This window comes from Mirounga leonina, unplaced genomic scaffold, assembly GCF_011800145.1.
Source record: "Mirounga leonina isolate KUSES-001 unplaced genomic scaffold, KU_Mleo_1.0 Mir_201, whole genome shotgun sequence".
In the NCBI taxonomy this organism is placed as follows: domain Eukaryota; kingdom Metazoa; phylum Chordata; class Mammalia; order Carnivora; family Phocidae; genus Mirounga; species Mirounga leonina.
The window spans coordinates 23,962,782-23,977,715 of record NW_023270504.1 but is presented as its reverse complement, the minus strand read 5'-3'; the positions used below and the strand labels follow the sequence as shown (position 1 = coordinate 23,977,715).

The 14,934-nt window shown below is 36.8% G+C and overlaps 1 protein-coding gene across 1 annotated transcript in view; it reads right to left on the bottom strand.

Moving 5' to 3' along the window:
- LOC118025705 (C-type lectin domain family 4 member A-like) overlaps window positions 1–14,934 on the bottom strand; it is a 30,300-nt gene that overhangs the window by 4,480 nt on the left and 10,886 nt on the right. Inside the window, 3 exon segments of the mRNA XM_035028304.1 lie at window positions 13,127–13,171; window positions 13,174–13,221; window positions 14,404–14,520. Coding sequence (XP_034884195.1) covers window positions 13,127–13,171; window positions 13,174–13,221; window positions 14,404–14,520 — 210 coding nt within the window.

Here is a 14,934-nt window from a genome sequence, read left to right as displayed (position 1 = left end):
AAGATGTTTGAACCAAATGGAAAAAAAAAATACCTCAGAAAAGAAATAGAAAATTTCAGCCAACAAATTAGAGATATAAATGAGAACCAAATGGAATTTTATAATTGAAAAATATAATAGGGCGCCTGGGTGGCTCAGTTGGTCAAGCGACTGCCTTCGGCTCAGGTCATGATCCTGGAGTCCCGGGATCGAGTCCCGCATCGGGCTCCCTGCTCGGCAGGGAGTCTGCTTCTCCCTCTGACCCTCCTCCCTCTCATGCTCTCTGTCTCTCATTCTGTCTGTCTCAAATAAATAAATAAAATCTTTAAAAAAAAAAAAAAGAAAAGAAAAATATAATAAAAATAAAAAGCTCAGTGGATGTGCTCATCAGCAGAATGGAGAGGACAGAAAAAACAGTGAATTGAAAGAATAATAGAAATTACTCAAACAACAGAGACAAAATAGACTAAAAAAATAAATAGACTTCCAGTTTCCAGTCTGGCATGCAAGAAGGTCGAAATTGCCATTCCATCCTAACAAGTAAAAAGATGAACAAACTGCAAATCAACAATTCTTCACAGGCTAAGACACTGCTCTCAAAATTACGCAGACAGACAAATACAGAGGATCACAACTTACTGAAGCAAAAATCCAGGAGCCAAAACTTCTGTGGGAACAAATCCCAGGGAAGGGAAACCTGAACTGTAATTGTTGAATTGCTGGAAGCTCAATGTGGAAAATCTGAGAGAGAAAAACTCCAGGGTAATCCAGTCAATGGTGGGGAAGGAGGGAAAAACTTGCAGAGTTTTACCTTCTGGAGCTCTACCACGTTTATCTGAGAAAATTCCCCTTGGGCTTCTGGCAAGGGGAGGGGCACAGCTGCAATTCTGAAACATACCAAAGCATTCTGTTCTTTTTAATGAAGTCTACCCTCAGGAAAAACTATGTAACCAGAGCCTAACCCACTGTAGTTTTATCAGAGCCTGGTTAGGGAAAGGGAAAATACCCACTCTAGCCATCCTGTTCCACTTTAAGGGAAGTAATTAGAAGAGCTGAGAAGCACTTTAAATTCAAAGTCTAGAGGCAAAGACTCACTAAAAGAATGAGACAAAATTATAGGACTACAGAATGCTTCCCCTTCACCACGCCATACTGCCACATTACTAAAGGTCTATTTACAGCAGTTCCTTTTACTCAGTACATCACATCCAGCTAACAAGAAAAAATTACCAAGCATACTAAAAAACAAACAACATCCCACCCCACCCCCAGTTTGAAGAGATAAAGCAGGCATCAGAACCGACTCAGATGTAGCAGGGATGTTGGAATTCTCAGACCAAAAATTTAAAGCGATTACTATGTTAAGGGCTGTAACGAACAAAGTAGACAGCATGCAAGAAGAGATGAGCTATGTAAGCAGAGAGACAGAAATTATAAGAACCAAAAAGAAACATGAAAGATCAAAAATGCTGTAACAGAAATGAAGAATGTCTTTAGTGAGCTCATTATTAGACTGGACACAGCTGAGTAAAAAATCTGAGCATGAGGGTATCTCAATAGAAGCCTCCAAAACTAAAAAGAGGAAAAGAACATGGGGGGTAGGGAAGGAGGGGGGAATAAACAGAATATCCAAGAAATGTGGAGCAGCTACAAAAGGTGTAACATATGCATAATGGGAATAGCAGAAGAAGAATAAAAAGAGAACAGAACACAAGAAATACTGAAACAATAACATTTGAGAATTTCCTCCAAATTAATGACAGATACCAAACCACAGATTCAAAAAGCTCACAGAACACCAAGCAGGATAAATGCCAAAGAAAACTACATCTAGACATATCATATTCAAACTACAGAATATCAAAGATAAAGAAAAATCCTATGGAAGTGTTGAATCACTATATTGTACACCTGAAACTAATATTACATGGTATGTTAACTGGAATGTATATAAAAACTTTTAAAAATTTAAAAAATAAATAATTTTAAAAAATTTTAAAAAGCCAGAGGGGGGAAAAACACCTCCTTAGAGAAGCAAAGATAAGAATTACATCAGACTTCTCTAAAACCACAGAAACAAGAAGAGAATGGAGTGAAATATTTAAAGTGCTGAGAGAAAAAAACTATCACCCTAATTCTGTACCCTGCAAAATTAACCATCAAAGGTGAAGAAGAAATAGGGACTTCTCTGGAAAAACAAAAATTGAGGGAATTTGATGCCAGTAGAAACTGACTTATAAGCAATGTTAAAAGAACTTCTTAGAGAGAAGGAAAATAATATAGGTCAGAAACATGGATCTATACAAAGAAAGTAAGAGTATCAAAAAGAGGAATAAGTGAAGGTAAAATAAAAACATATTTTTATATTCTTAATTGATCTATATTCTTAATTATCTTTTGTTTGTTCAAAATAATAATGGAGGGGGCATCTGGGTGGCTCAGTCATTAAGTGTCTGCCTTTGGTTCAGGTCATGATCCCAGGGTCCTGGGATCAAGCCCCACATCAGGCTCCCTGCTCAGAGGGAAGCCTGCTTCTCCCTCTCCCACTCCCCCTGCTTGTGTTCCCGCTCTCACTGTCTCTCTCTCTCTGTCAAATGAATAAATAAAATCTTTAAAAATAATAATAATAATAATAATGGCAACCACGTATTCGATTATGTATGCTAATGTGTAAGTGAAATAAATGGGAGCAATAATACAAGAGACAGGAGGAAGGAATTAGAATTATTTTGTTATTTTAAGATACTCTCACTGTACACAAAGATGTATAGTTATTTGAAAGTGAACTTGGATTAGTTGTATAAGTATATTGCAAACTTTAGGGCAGCCAATAAAAAAGGAGTATAACTGATATGTTAAGAATGCAATGAAAACGGAATCACATCAAATTCTCAAAACCACAAAAGAGAGAATAAGAGTGAATGAAAGATAAAAAAGGAACAAAGAACAAGGGCAAGATATAGACAACAATAACAAATATGATAGATATTGATAAAAACCATATCAATAATAAAAGATAAAAAAGATAAAGATAAAAAGGATAAAAGATAAAAAGGAACAAAGAACAAGGGCAAGATATAGAAAAAAATTACAAATATGATAGATATTGATAAAAACCATATCAATAATCACTTCGGGTGTCAGTGGTCTAAATGCACCAATTAAAACACGAAGATTGTCAGAATGGATCAAAATACCAGACTCACTATACGTTGTATACAAGAAATCCACATTAAAACTTCAGAAGGAGGGACACCTAGATGGCTCAGGTTAAGCGTCTGCCTTCGGCTCAGGTCATGATCCCAGGGTCCTGGGATTGAGTCCCACATCAGGCCCCCTGCTCAGTAGGGAGTCTGCTTCTCCCTCTACCCCTCTGCCCCCTGCTCGTGCTTTCCCTCTCTCTCTCTCAAATAAATAAATACAATCTTTAAAAAAAAGGTCCACATAATAGTTAAAATGGCAAAATGTAATAATAGAGAGAGAATATTAAAAGCAGAAAGAGAAAAGAAAACTGACATACAAGGGAAAATCCCATAAGGCTATCAGCTGGCTTTTCAGCAGAAATTTTGCTGGCCAGAAGAAAACAGCATGATATATTCAAAGTGCTAAAAAGAAAAATACCTATGACCAAAGAATACTCTACCCAAGAATACTCAATCATTCAGAATTGAAAGAGAGATAGTTTCCCAGACAAACTGAGTTAAAGTAATTCATCACCACTAAACCAGCCTTACTAGAAATGTTAAAGGGACTTTCTTAAGTGGAAAGAAAAGGCCACAATTACAAGTAAGAAAATTATGAAAGGAAAAAATTTCACTGGTAAAAGCAAACATATAGCAAAGATTTAATTAATCACCTATGGGGCACCTGGGTGGCTCAGATGGTTAAGTGTCTGCCTTCAGCTCAGGTCATGATCCCAGGGTCCTGGGATCGAGCCCCACATCGGGCTCCTGGCTCAGCAAGGAGCCTGCTTCTCCCTCTCCCTCTGCCTCTCTCCCTGCTCATGCTTTCTCTATCTCTGTGTCTCAAGTGAATAAATAAAATCTTAAAAAAAATTTTAATTAATCACCTATAAAGCCAGCATGGAGGTTAAAACAAAAAGCAGTAAAATCAATTGTATCTATGAAAATCAATCAAGGGACACACAAAATTTAAAAATGCAAGATGTAACCTCATATACATAAAATGTAAAGGAGGGAGTAAAAATTTAGTACTTTCAGAATGTGTTTGAACTTAAGCAACCATCAACTTAATATAGACTGCTATACACATAGGATGCTATATATGAACCTAATAGTAACTACAAACCAAAAACCTGTAATGGATACACAAAAAACGAAGAGAAAGAAATCCAAGCATGACACTAAAGAAAGTCATCAAACTACAAGGAAAGAGAGCAAGAGAAGAAGAAAGGAACAGAGAACTACAAAAACAACCAGAAAACAATTAACAAAATGGCAAAAAGCACATACCTACCAATAATTACTTTAATTTGGGGTTTGGGGGTTTTTTTAAAAAAAGATTTTATTTATTCAAGAGAGAGAGTGAGAGAGAGAGTGCATGAGTGGGGGGGAGGGGCAGAGGGAGAGGGAGAAGCAGGCTGCTCCCTGAGTGGGGAGTCCAATGTGGGGTTCAATCCCAGGACCCCGGGATCACAACCAGAGCCAAAGGCAGATGCTTAATTGACTGAGCCACCCAGGCGCCCCAATAATTACTTTAAATGTAAAAATGGGCTAAATGCTCCAATCAAAAGACATGGAGTAACTGACTGGATTAAAAACAAGATCCATCCATAGGCTACCTGTAAGAGACTCACTTGAGACCTAAAGAAACATACACACTGAGAGTAAAGGGATGGAAAAAGGTATTCCATGCAAATGAAAAAGAAGAAAAAGAACAGCGTAGCAAAGCTTGTATCAGACAAGACAGACTTGAAAACAAGTAGCAGGAGACAAAGAAGGGTATACTTCTATCATTACATAATGATAAAGGGACCAATCCAACAAGAGAACATAACGGTTAGAAATATTTATGCACCCAACATAGGAGCACCTAAATACATAAAGCAAATATTAACAGACATAAAGGTAGAAATTGAGAGTAATACAATAATAGCAGGGGTCTTGAAAACAAGGAAATAGAAGTCTTAAATGACATTAGACCAGATTCATCTAGCAGATATATACAGAACATTCCATCCAAAAACAGCAGAACACACATTCTCTTCAAGTGCACATAAAGCATTCTCCAGGATAGATCACATGGCCACAGAACAAGATTCAGTAAATTTCAGAAGACTGAAATCATATCAAGCACTTTTTCCAACCACAACAGTATAATACTAAAGATCAATTACAAGAAAAAAACTGGGAAAAAAGAACATGTGAAAGCTAAACAACATGCTGCTAAACAATGAAGGGGCCAACCAAGAAATCAAAGAGGAAATTTAAAAATGCAAGAAAACATAACAGTCCAAGATCTTTGGGATGCAGCAAAAGCAGTTCTAAGAGGGAAATATATAATGATACGGGACTATCTCAAGAAACAAGAAAAATCTAAAGTAAACAACCTAAACTTAGATCTAAAGGAACTACAAAAAGAAGAACAAATAAAACCCAAAGCTAACAGAAGGAAGGAAACAGAGACTAAAAAAAATAGAAAAGATCAATAAAACCAAGAGCTGGTTCTTTGAAAAGATAAACAAAATTGATAAACCTTTAGCCAGACTTATCAAGAAAAAGAGAGAGGACTCAAATAAAATCAGAAATAAAGGAGAAGAAATAACTGCCACAACAGAAATACAAAGAATTATAAGTGAATGTTATGAAAAACTGAAGACCAACGAACTGGACAATACAGAAGAAATAGATAGGTTCCTAGAAACATACTACCTTCCAAAACTGAACCAGGAAGAAATTGAAAATTTGAACAGACCAATTATTAATAACAGAATTGAACTGGTAACCAAAAACCTCCCAAAAAAAAAAAGTCCAGGACCAGATGGCTTTACAGGTGAACTCCACCAAACATTTTTTCTTTAATAAAGATTTTATTTATTTATTTGATAGAGAGAGACACAGCAAGAGAAGGAACCCAAGCAGGGGGAGTGGGAGAGGGAGAAGCAGGCTTCCTGCAGAGCAGGGAGCCCGATGTGGGGCTCGATCCCAGGACCCTGGGATCATGACCTGAGCCAAAGGCAGACGCTTAACGACTGAGCCACCCAGGTGCCCAAAATTTATTTTTTTTTAAAGATTTTTATTTATTTATTTGTCAGAGAGAGAGAGAGAGCACAAGCAGGGGGAGCGGCAGGCAGAGGGAGAAGCAGACTCTCCCACTGAGCAGGGAGCCCAACACAGGACTCGATCCCAGGACCCTTAAGGCAGACACTTAACCAACTGAGCCACCCAGGCGCCCCTGAGCTGAAGGCAGACACTTAATTGACTGAGCCACCCAGGCGCCCCTCCACCAAACAGTTAAAGAAAAATTATTATCTATTCTTCCAAACCATTCCAAAAAACAGAAGAGGAAGGAAAACTTCCAAATTTGCCCTACAAGGCCCTGACACCAAAACCAGACAAAGACACTAAAAACAAAACAAGAACAAAAAAAAAAAACCACTATAGGCCAATATCTCTGATGAACATAGATGCAAAATTCCTCAACAGAATATTAGCAAACTGATTTCAACAAATTAAAGGGATCATTTACCACAGTCAAGTGGGATTTATTCCAGGAAAGCAAGGGTGATACATGATGTTAATAAAGAGGAAGGGTAAAAGCCATATGATCATCTTAACAGATACAGGAAAGGTATTTGACAAAATACAACATCTGTTCATGACAAAACTCTCATCAAAGTGGGTTTACAGGGAATGTACCTCAACATAATGAAGGCCAAATATGACAAACCCACAGCTAACAACATTAATCAATGATGAAAAACTGAAAACTTTTCCTATAAGATCAGGAACAAGATGAGGATGTCCACTCTCACCACTTTTATTCAACATAGTACTGGAAGTTCTAGCTGCAGCAATCAGACAGAAAAAAGAAATGAAAAGCATCCAGGTTAGTAAGGAAGAAGTAAAACTGTCACTATGTGCAGTTGACACGATACTACATACAAAAAATCCTAAGGACCACCAAAAAACTATTAGAACCAATAAATAAATTCATTAAAGTTGTAGGATACAAAATCAATATATTGTATTATATATATCTGTTGCATTTCCACACACTAATAACAAAATATTAGAAAGAAAATTTAAGAAAACAATTCCATTTACATTTGCACCAAAAAGAGTAAATTACCTAGGAATAAATTTAAAAAGGTAGAAGACCTATACTCTGAAAACCATAAGACACTGATGAAAGAAAATGAAGAGGACACAAATGCAAAGATATACTACGCACATGACTCGGAAGAATTAATATTGTTAAAATGTCCATACTACCCAAAGCAATCTACAGATTCAATGTAATCCCCATCAAAATAACAACAGCATTTTCCACAAAACTAGAACAAATAATCCTAAAATTGTATGGAACCACAAAAGACCTGGAATAACCAAAACAATCTTGAGAAAGAAGAACAAAGCTGGGGGCACCTGAGTGGCTCAGTTGGTTAAGCATCCACCTTCGGCTCAGGTCATGATCCTAGGATCCAGGGATCGAGTCCCGCATTAGGCTCCCTGCTCATTGGGGAGCCTGTTTCTCCCTCTCTCTCTGCTGCTCCCTCTGCCATTCCCCCCTGCTTGTGTTCTCTCACTCTCACTCAAATAAATAAATAAAATCTTTAAAACAACAACAACAACAACAACAAAGCTGGAGGTATCACGATTTCACATTTCCAGATACACTACAACACTATTATAATAAGAACAGTATGGTACTGGCACAAAAACAGACCCATAGGTCAAGGGAACAGAACAGAAAGCGCAGAAATAAACCCACAGTTATATGGTCAATTAATCTACGACAAAGGAGGCAAAAATATACAGAGAAAAAAATACAATCTTTTCAATAAATGGTGTGGGGAATACTGGACAGCAACATGCGAAAGAATAAAACTAGACTGCTTTCTTACACCATACATGAAAATAAATGGATAGGGACGCCTGGGTGGCTCAGTCGGTTAAGCCTCTGCCTTTGGCTCAGGTCATGATCCCAGGGTCCTGGGATCGAGTCCCACATCGAGCTCCTTGCTCAGCAAGGAGCCTGCTTCTCCCTCTGCCTGCCTCTGTCTCTCTCTCTCTCTGATAAATAAATACAATCTTAAAATATATATATATTTAAAAAAAAAGAAAATAAATGGATAAAGACCTAAATGTGAGAACTAAAACCATAGAACTCCTAAAAGAAAAAATAGGGATGGTAATCCCTTAGCAACATATTTATGGATATATCTCCTCTGGCAACGGAAACAAAAGCAAAAATGAAATACTGGGACTATACCGAAATAAAAAAGCTTTTCACAGCAAAGGAAACCGTAAACAAAACAAAAAGGCAACCTAGTGAATGGGAAAGGATATTTGCAAATGATATATCCAATAAGGGGTTGACATCCAAAATATATAAAGAACTTATACAAATCAACACCCAAAGAAACAAATAATCCTACTAGAAATGGGCAGAGGACCTGAACAGACATTTTTCCAAAGACATACAATGACCAACAGACACATGAAAAGATGTTCAACATCATTAATCATCAGGGAAATGCAAATCAAAACTATAGTCAGATATTACTCACACCAGCCAGATAGGGTCACATCAAAAAGACAAGAAATAACAAGTGTTGGCTAGGAGGTGGGAAAAAAGGGAACCCTCATGCACTGTTAGGAATGTCAATTGGTATAACCACTATGGAAAACAGTATGGAGGTTCCTCAAAAAATTAAAAATAAAAATATCATATGATCCAGTAATTCCACTACTGAGTACTGACACTCCCCAAAAAACAAAAACATTAAACCGAAAAGATAAATGCACCTCTATGTTTATTGCATCATTGTTTACAGTAGCCAAGATATAGAAGCAACCTTAGTGTCCCATTGATAGATGAATGGATAAAAAAGATGTGGTATTTATATACAGTGGAACATTATTCAGTCATGAGAAAGAGGGAAATCCTACTGTTTGTGACAACATGGATGGACTGTAATTGCAGAGTATTATGCTAAGTGAAATAAGTCATATAGAGAAAGACAAATACCATATAATTTCACTTTGTGGAATCTAAAAAACAAAAGAAATGAACAAACCAAAAAACAAAAAACAAACAGACTCTCAAATACAGAGAACAAGCTGATGGTTGCCAGATGGGAAGTTGCGGGGAATGGGTGAAATAGATGAAGGGCATTAAGAAGTACAAACTTCCACTTATATTCTTTTTTTTTTGGAGAGGGGGAGGGGCAGAGGAAGGGGGAGACAATCTTAAGCAGGCTCCCACAATTGAGCCCAACACTGGGCTCGATCTCACAACCCTGAAATCACGATCTGAGTGGAAATCAAAAGTTGGGCACTTAACCGACTGAGCCACCCAGGTGTCCCCAAACTTTATGATAAAATAAATAAGTCATAAGTTATGGAGATGAAAAGTACAGCATAGGGAACATAGTCAATAATATTAATAACACTGTATGGTGATAGATAGTGATTATATTTACCAAGGTAAACATTAATTAACATATAGAATTGTCAAATCAATATATTGTACCCCTGAAACTAATATAACATTGTATGTTAATTATACATCAATAAAAAAATTAAATGATAAAATTAAATAATCTAGAGTAAAAAGACTACCAACTGTAATTCCAATGATAAGACATCTGGAAAAGGCAAAACTATATAGGCAGTCAAAATTTCAGTGGTTACTAAGAGTCTGGAAAGGAGAGTAGAGCACAGGAGATTTTTATGTAAAAATGCATAACACTATGCATTTGTCAAAATCCACATAACTTTACATAGTTATTGCATGCAAATTTTATTTAATTTTATTTATTTTATTTATTTATTCATGAGAGACAGAGAGAGAGGCAGAGGCAGAGGGAGAAGCAGGCTGCCCACGGACTAGGGAGCCCAATACAGGACTCAATCCCAGGACCCTGGGATCATGACCTGAGCTTAACCAACTGAGCCACCCAGGCGCCCTGCATGCAAATTTTAAAAGTTCATTTAGGAAGTCCAGGGGTCCATGAAAGAATGAAGACTGTGACAAGAGAATCTAACTATATTACAAGTGTTGGAAACAACCACACTAGGGGTGGGTAGGATGACTGCAATAACTTTGGAAATGGAATGGATTAAAGACAAAAGAAACTGCACATATTCTATTCTATTTGATAAAGATATTAGATATTTAGATTAAATATTAGATAAAGATATTATCTTTATTAAAGATTATCTCTATTAGATAAAGGTTCTATTCTATTTGATAAAGATTCTATTCTAGTTGATAAAGTTGTTTCCCATGGTGGTTTGAGTTTACAACTCTGATACTGCTATATGTGTTAACTGGAATCGAATAATTATGTAAATGTACTGAGCAGATGATGGGAACCAGATTTCTCTCTGTTGGAGTGGTCATTAAAGATAACAAGGGGGAGTAGGCTAGAATGATGCAATGTAATCAATGAAAGTTTTAGACACCAGTAAAAACTGATGTGTACCTTATTACAGATATACATAGTTACAGTACAAATATTTATCAATATATGTACATGCACAGGTTAGTACACACATATATATTTCCTTGTTCTGTGAACTGAGGGGGCCTAAAAGAAATAACACCTCAGTAGCAATGAGCATACCTAGTATCCAAATATTAGTTTCTTTTTTTTTTAATTTTTTATTGTTATGTTAATCACCATACATTACATCATTAGTTTTTGATGTTGTGTTCCATGATTCATTGTTTGTGCATAACACCCAGTGCTCCATGCAGAACGTGCCCTCTTTAATACCCATCACCAGGCTAACCCATCCTCCCACCCCCTCCCCTCTAGAACCCTCAGTTTGTTTTTCAGAGTCCATCGTCTCTCATGGTTCGTCTCCCCCTCCGATTTCCCCCCCTTCATTCTTCCCCTCCTGCTATCTTCTTCTTTTTTTTTTTTCTTAACATATAATGTATTTTTTGTTTCAGAGGTACAGATCTGTGATTCAACAGTCTTGCACAATTCACAGCACTTACCATAGCACATACCCTCCCCAGTGTCTATCACCCAGCCATCCCATCCCTCCCACCCCAACCCCCACTCTAGCAACCCTCAGTTTGTTTCCTGAGAATAAGAATTCCTCACAAATATTAGTTTCTAATACCATTCTTCAGTAACAGGAGCCATGGCTCCACAGAAAAATAGCTGATTCTAAGACTGAGACAGGAAATATACAATATAAGCCCAGAGAATATTACAGTCACAGAAAGTAAGGAAGTGCTCAAAAACAAAGCATAACATCACACTGATGGGGGCAAGTCTAAGGGCCACAGGAACGAATTGAAAGAACTCCCAGTGGCAAAGGCAGAACAATTTGAGCAACAAAATAAATATAGTATTGGACTACAACCCAAAGTATAAGATAAATATCCATGAATACATGCTGATATAGATAGATGATTGAATAAATTAATAAACAGGATAGAAGAAACAAATACCACATACACAAGAATTTCCAATAAATTACATAGAAACTTGTTTTGAACTGAATTGTGTTCCCCAAAAATTCATGTCACTCAATGTGACTACAGTGGTAGACTTTAAGGAAGTAATAAAGGTTAAATGAGGTTATAAAAAAAGTAGGGCCTTAATCCAATAGGACTTGGGTTCTTTATTTTTTTTTTTTTAAGATTTTATTTATTTATTTGCTGGAGAGAGAGAGAGAGCACAAGCACTGAGTAGCAGGCGGAGTGAGAGGGAGAAGCAGATCCCCATTGAGCAGGGAGCCCAATGTGGGGCTCGATCCCAGGACCCTGAGATCATGACTGAGCTGAAGGCAGATGCTTGACTGAGCCACCCAGGTGCCCCAGGACTTGTGTTCTTCTAAGAAGAGGAAGAGACACCAGAAAGCTCTCCCTCCCCATTCACACAGAGAATTGCCTATGTGAGGACACAACAAGAAGGTGGCTGTCTACAAGCCAAGAAGAAAGGCCTCACCAGAAACCAACTCTTATGTCACCTGGGACTTTTGGCCTCCATTACTGTGAGAAAATAAATTTGTTGTTTAGACCGCCCAGTCTGTGATATTTTGTTACGGCAGCCAAGCAGGCTAATACGGATTTTGGCACCAAAGTGGAATGTAACAAATACCTAAAAATGTGAAAGCGGCTTCAGAACTGGATGATGGGTAGAGGCTAGAAGAGTTTTGAGGTGCCTGCTAGTAAAAGCCTAGGTTGCCTTGAAAGAGCTGCTGGTAGAAATATGTATGTTAAAGGTAATCCTGGTGAGGACTTAGAAAGAAAAGAGAGCTGTAGAGAAAGCTCCTATCATCTCAAAGAATATACATATCCTATAATAAAAAGAATGTTGGTAGAAATATGAACATTAAAGGCGCTTCTGGTAAGGTCTCAGATGGAAATGAGAAGTATGTTATTGGAAACTGGAGGAAAGGCAATTCTTGTTATAAAATAGCAAAGAATTTGGTGTGTTGTGTTTAATGTTTTGTGAAAGACAGAACTTATAAACTTGGATATTTAGCAGAGGAGATTTCTAAGCAAAGTGTTAAAGCTGTGGTCTGATTTCTCTTTACTGCTTATAGTAAATTGCAAGAGGAAAGAGATAAATTGAAGAAAGTGTTAAACAAAAAGGAACCAGAATTTGAAGATTTGGAAAATTCTCAGCCTATCCATAATATAAAAACTGAGAAAGTGTGTTTGGAGAGAACACCAAGGATGTGGCTGGACAATCATTCCATAAAGAGATTACCCATGCATTTAAACAGCCAGCTCCACAATGAAGACTATTTCATTGTACAGATAAAGATATGCATATAAGAATTTTAGGTCTTATGTATTTCTACACTTAAAGCTTAAAATGACCATGAGACTCAACTTCTTAGTATGATCCACCTGTGAATCTTATTGGAAATATTGACTTCGTGTCCTTATATAGTATAGTCAACCACTGAATTATAGGCACATTAATTTTTACCTTCCATGGTCCAATTTTCTTTCATACATTCCAATTCTGTGTGAGTTCTTTTGTAGTCTTTTTTTCAAGAAGCTGAGAATATTTTTGAAAAAAAAACTGGAAAAAAAAAAAAAAGGCCATTCATTTACCTGGTAGTGTTATGACTTTGCCTTCTATTGTTACTTTCTTAGATTCTATTTTATAGCCAGCAAAATCTACAAATGCCCAATTGTTTGAGAAGGATCCTGACTATAGAAAAGATGTCTCATCCCCCCACATTCAATGTAATCCTAATTCTACTGATTTTGAAACCATAGATTTCCCCAGGAACAGCTGAAAGATCAGTAGTTGAAAGAGGACATGATAGTTCCATTAGAATGACTGCAAAGGGATTTATCCATATTTTCCTTCAATACTAAATGCAAAGGCTAAGCCTTGGAGGTGGAAAATGGAGGAAAAACAAACACTTCTATCTGAGGATGTACACAGCATAGGTCTTTGTCGGGGAAATGAGCTAATTCTGAGGAGTTCTGGGTTACCTACAGAGTAAGAATTTTTTTTTTAATCCAACATTAATCAGGAGGAATAGGCATTATTTTCTTCATCTTCTTTCCTTTACTCTATCTACTCCTAAATGGCTCTTATTCCTCACCACACCAATATACTCACAACTTAAAAATAACTTACCTCTCCCTCTAGAAAGTGAATTTTCTCTTTCTTTCCTCCTTATCTCCCATTTGCTCCTTGACCCACCACATACTGGCTTCACTACTTCTTATGCCTTTTAAAAATTTGACAAATTCTTAAAGCCAAAGATACAAGGAAATCCACTTATTTGCTAAATTGGCTTTTACATCTTACAGTCTTGGGCAGGACATTTCTCTCCCAGAACATTTCTTCCCTCTCTTTTTGTTCACCAGCTCATCTCAAAATACGTCTCTGTGCACTCAAAAACCCCTGGCCTTATAAACACTAATAGGCAAATATAGCTTTGTCTTCATTTACCACAACTATCTAGGGTAGAAATGGTGCCTAATAGATGTCTCTCTAAACACAAACACATGTACACACATGTACTCTTCAATTTCTCTAAGGAGTGGAGTCCATTATTTTTATAAACTAAATTCAAATAAATAACAAAATTCCTAACAGATTCCCATTAATTGTGTCCCTCCCCACCAACCCCAAAGAAAACCTCTTTTCCAGATTTCTGGATATACCCATCATTAAATGTATCTAATGGATGTCATCTCTTTATGTAAGACAGACATTCCTCATAGATTCAGATGGGTACTTACTGATAAAAGTGATAAAAAATGAGATCGCCAATAGCAGCAGAAGTACCAGCAATGAGGCAAAAAGTAGCTTGGGAAAACTGGGGTTACTTTTGTGTGGGCTGGTCTTCTCTTTGGGAGCTGAAGGAGAAATCAAATGAGGTTCATCAGTAATAAATTCTGGCTCTTACTTCCCTTCTCCTTCTCCCTTTTCTTGGATGACATAGTATTGCCAACGATACGACATTTGAAATAATATGAAAATAGGAAAAAAAATAATAATGTTCATTGTAGAAACTTCAGAAAATATATAAAAGTACAGTATCCATTGAGATAACTATTGCTAATGTTTTGGTATATATCCTCCCAGTAATTTTTCAAAGTGTATATACATACATACATACATACACACATACATTTTTCCACAGGATTGACATACCATATATACTGGTTTCTGACCTACTACATTCTTATATACTATACCATGAACATTTTTCATACAAGTATATTTTCTTCTTTAACACTCTCTATTATGGTGACATAGTATTTCATTAC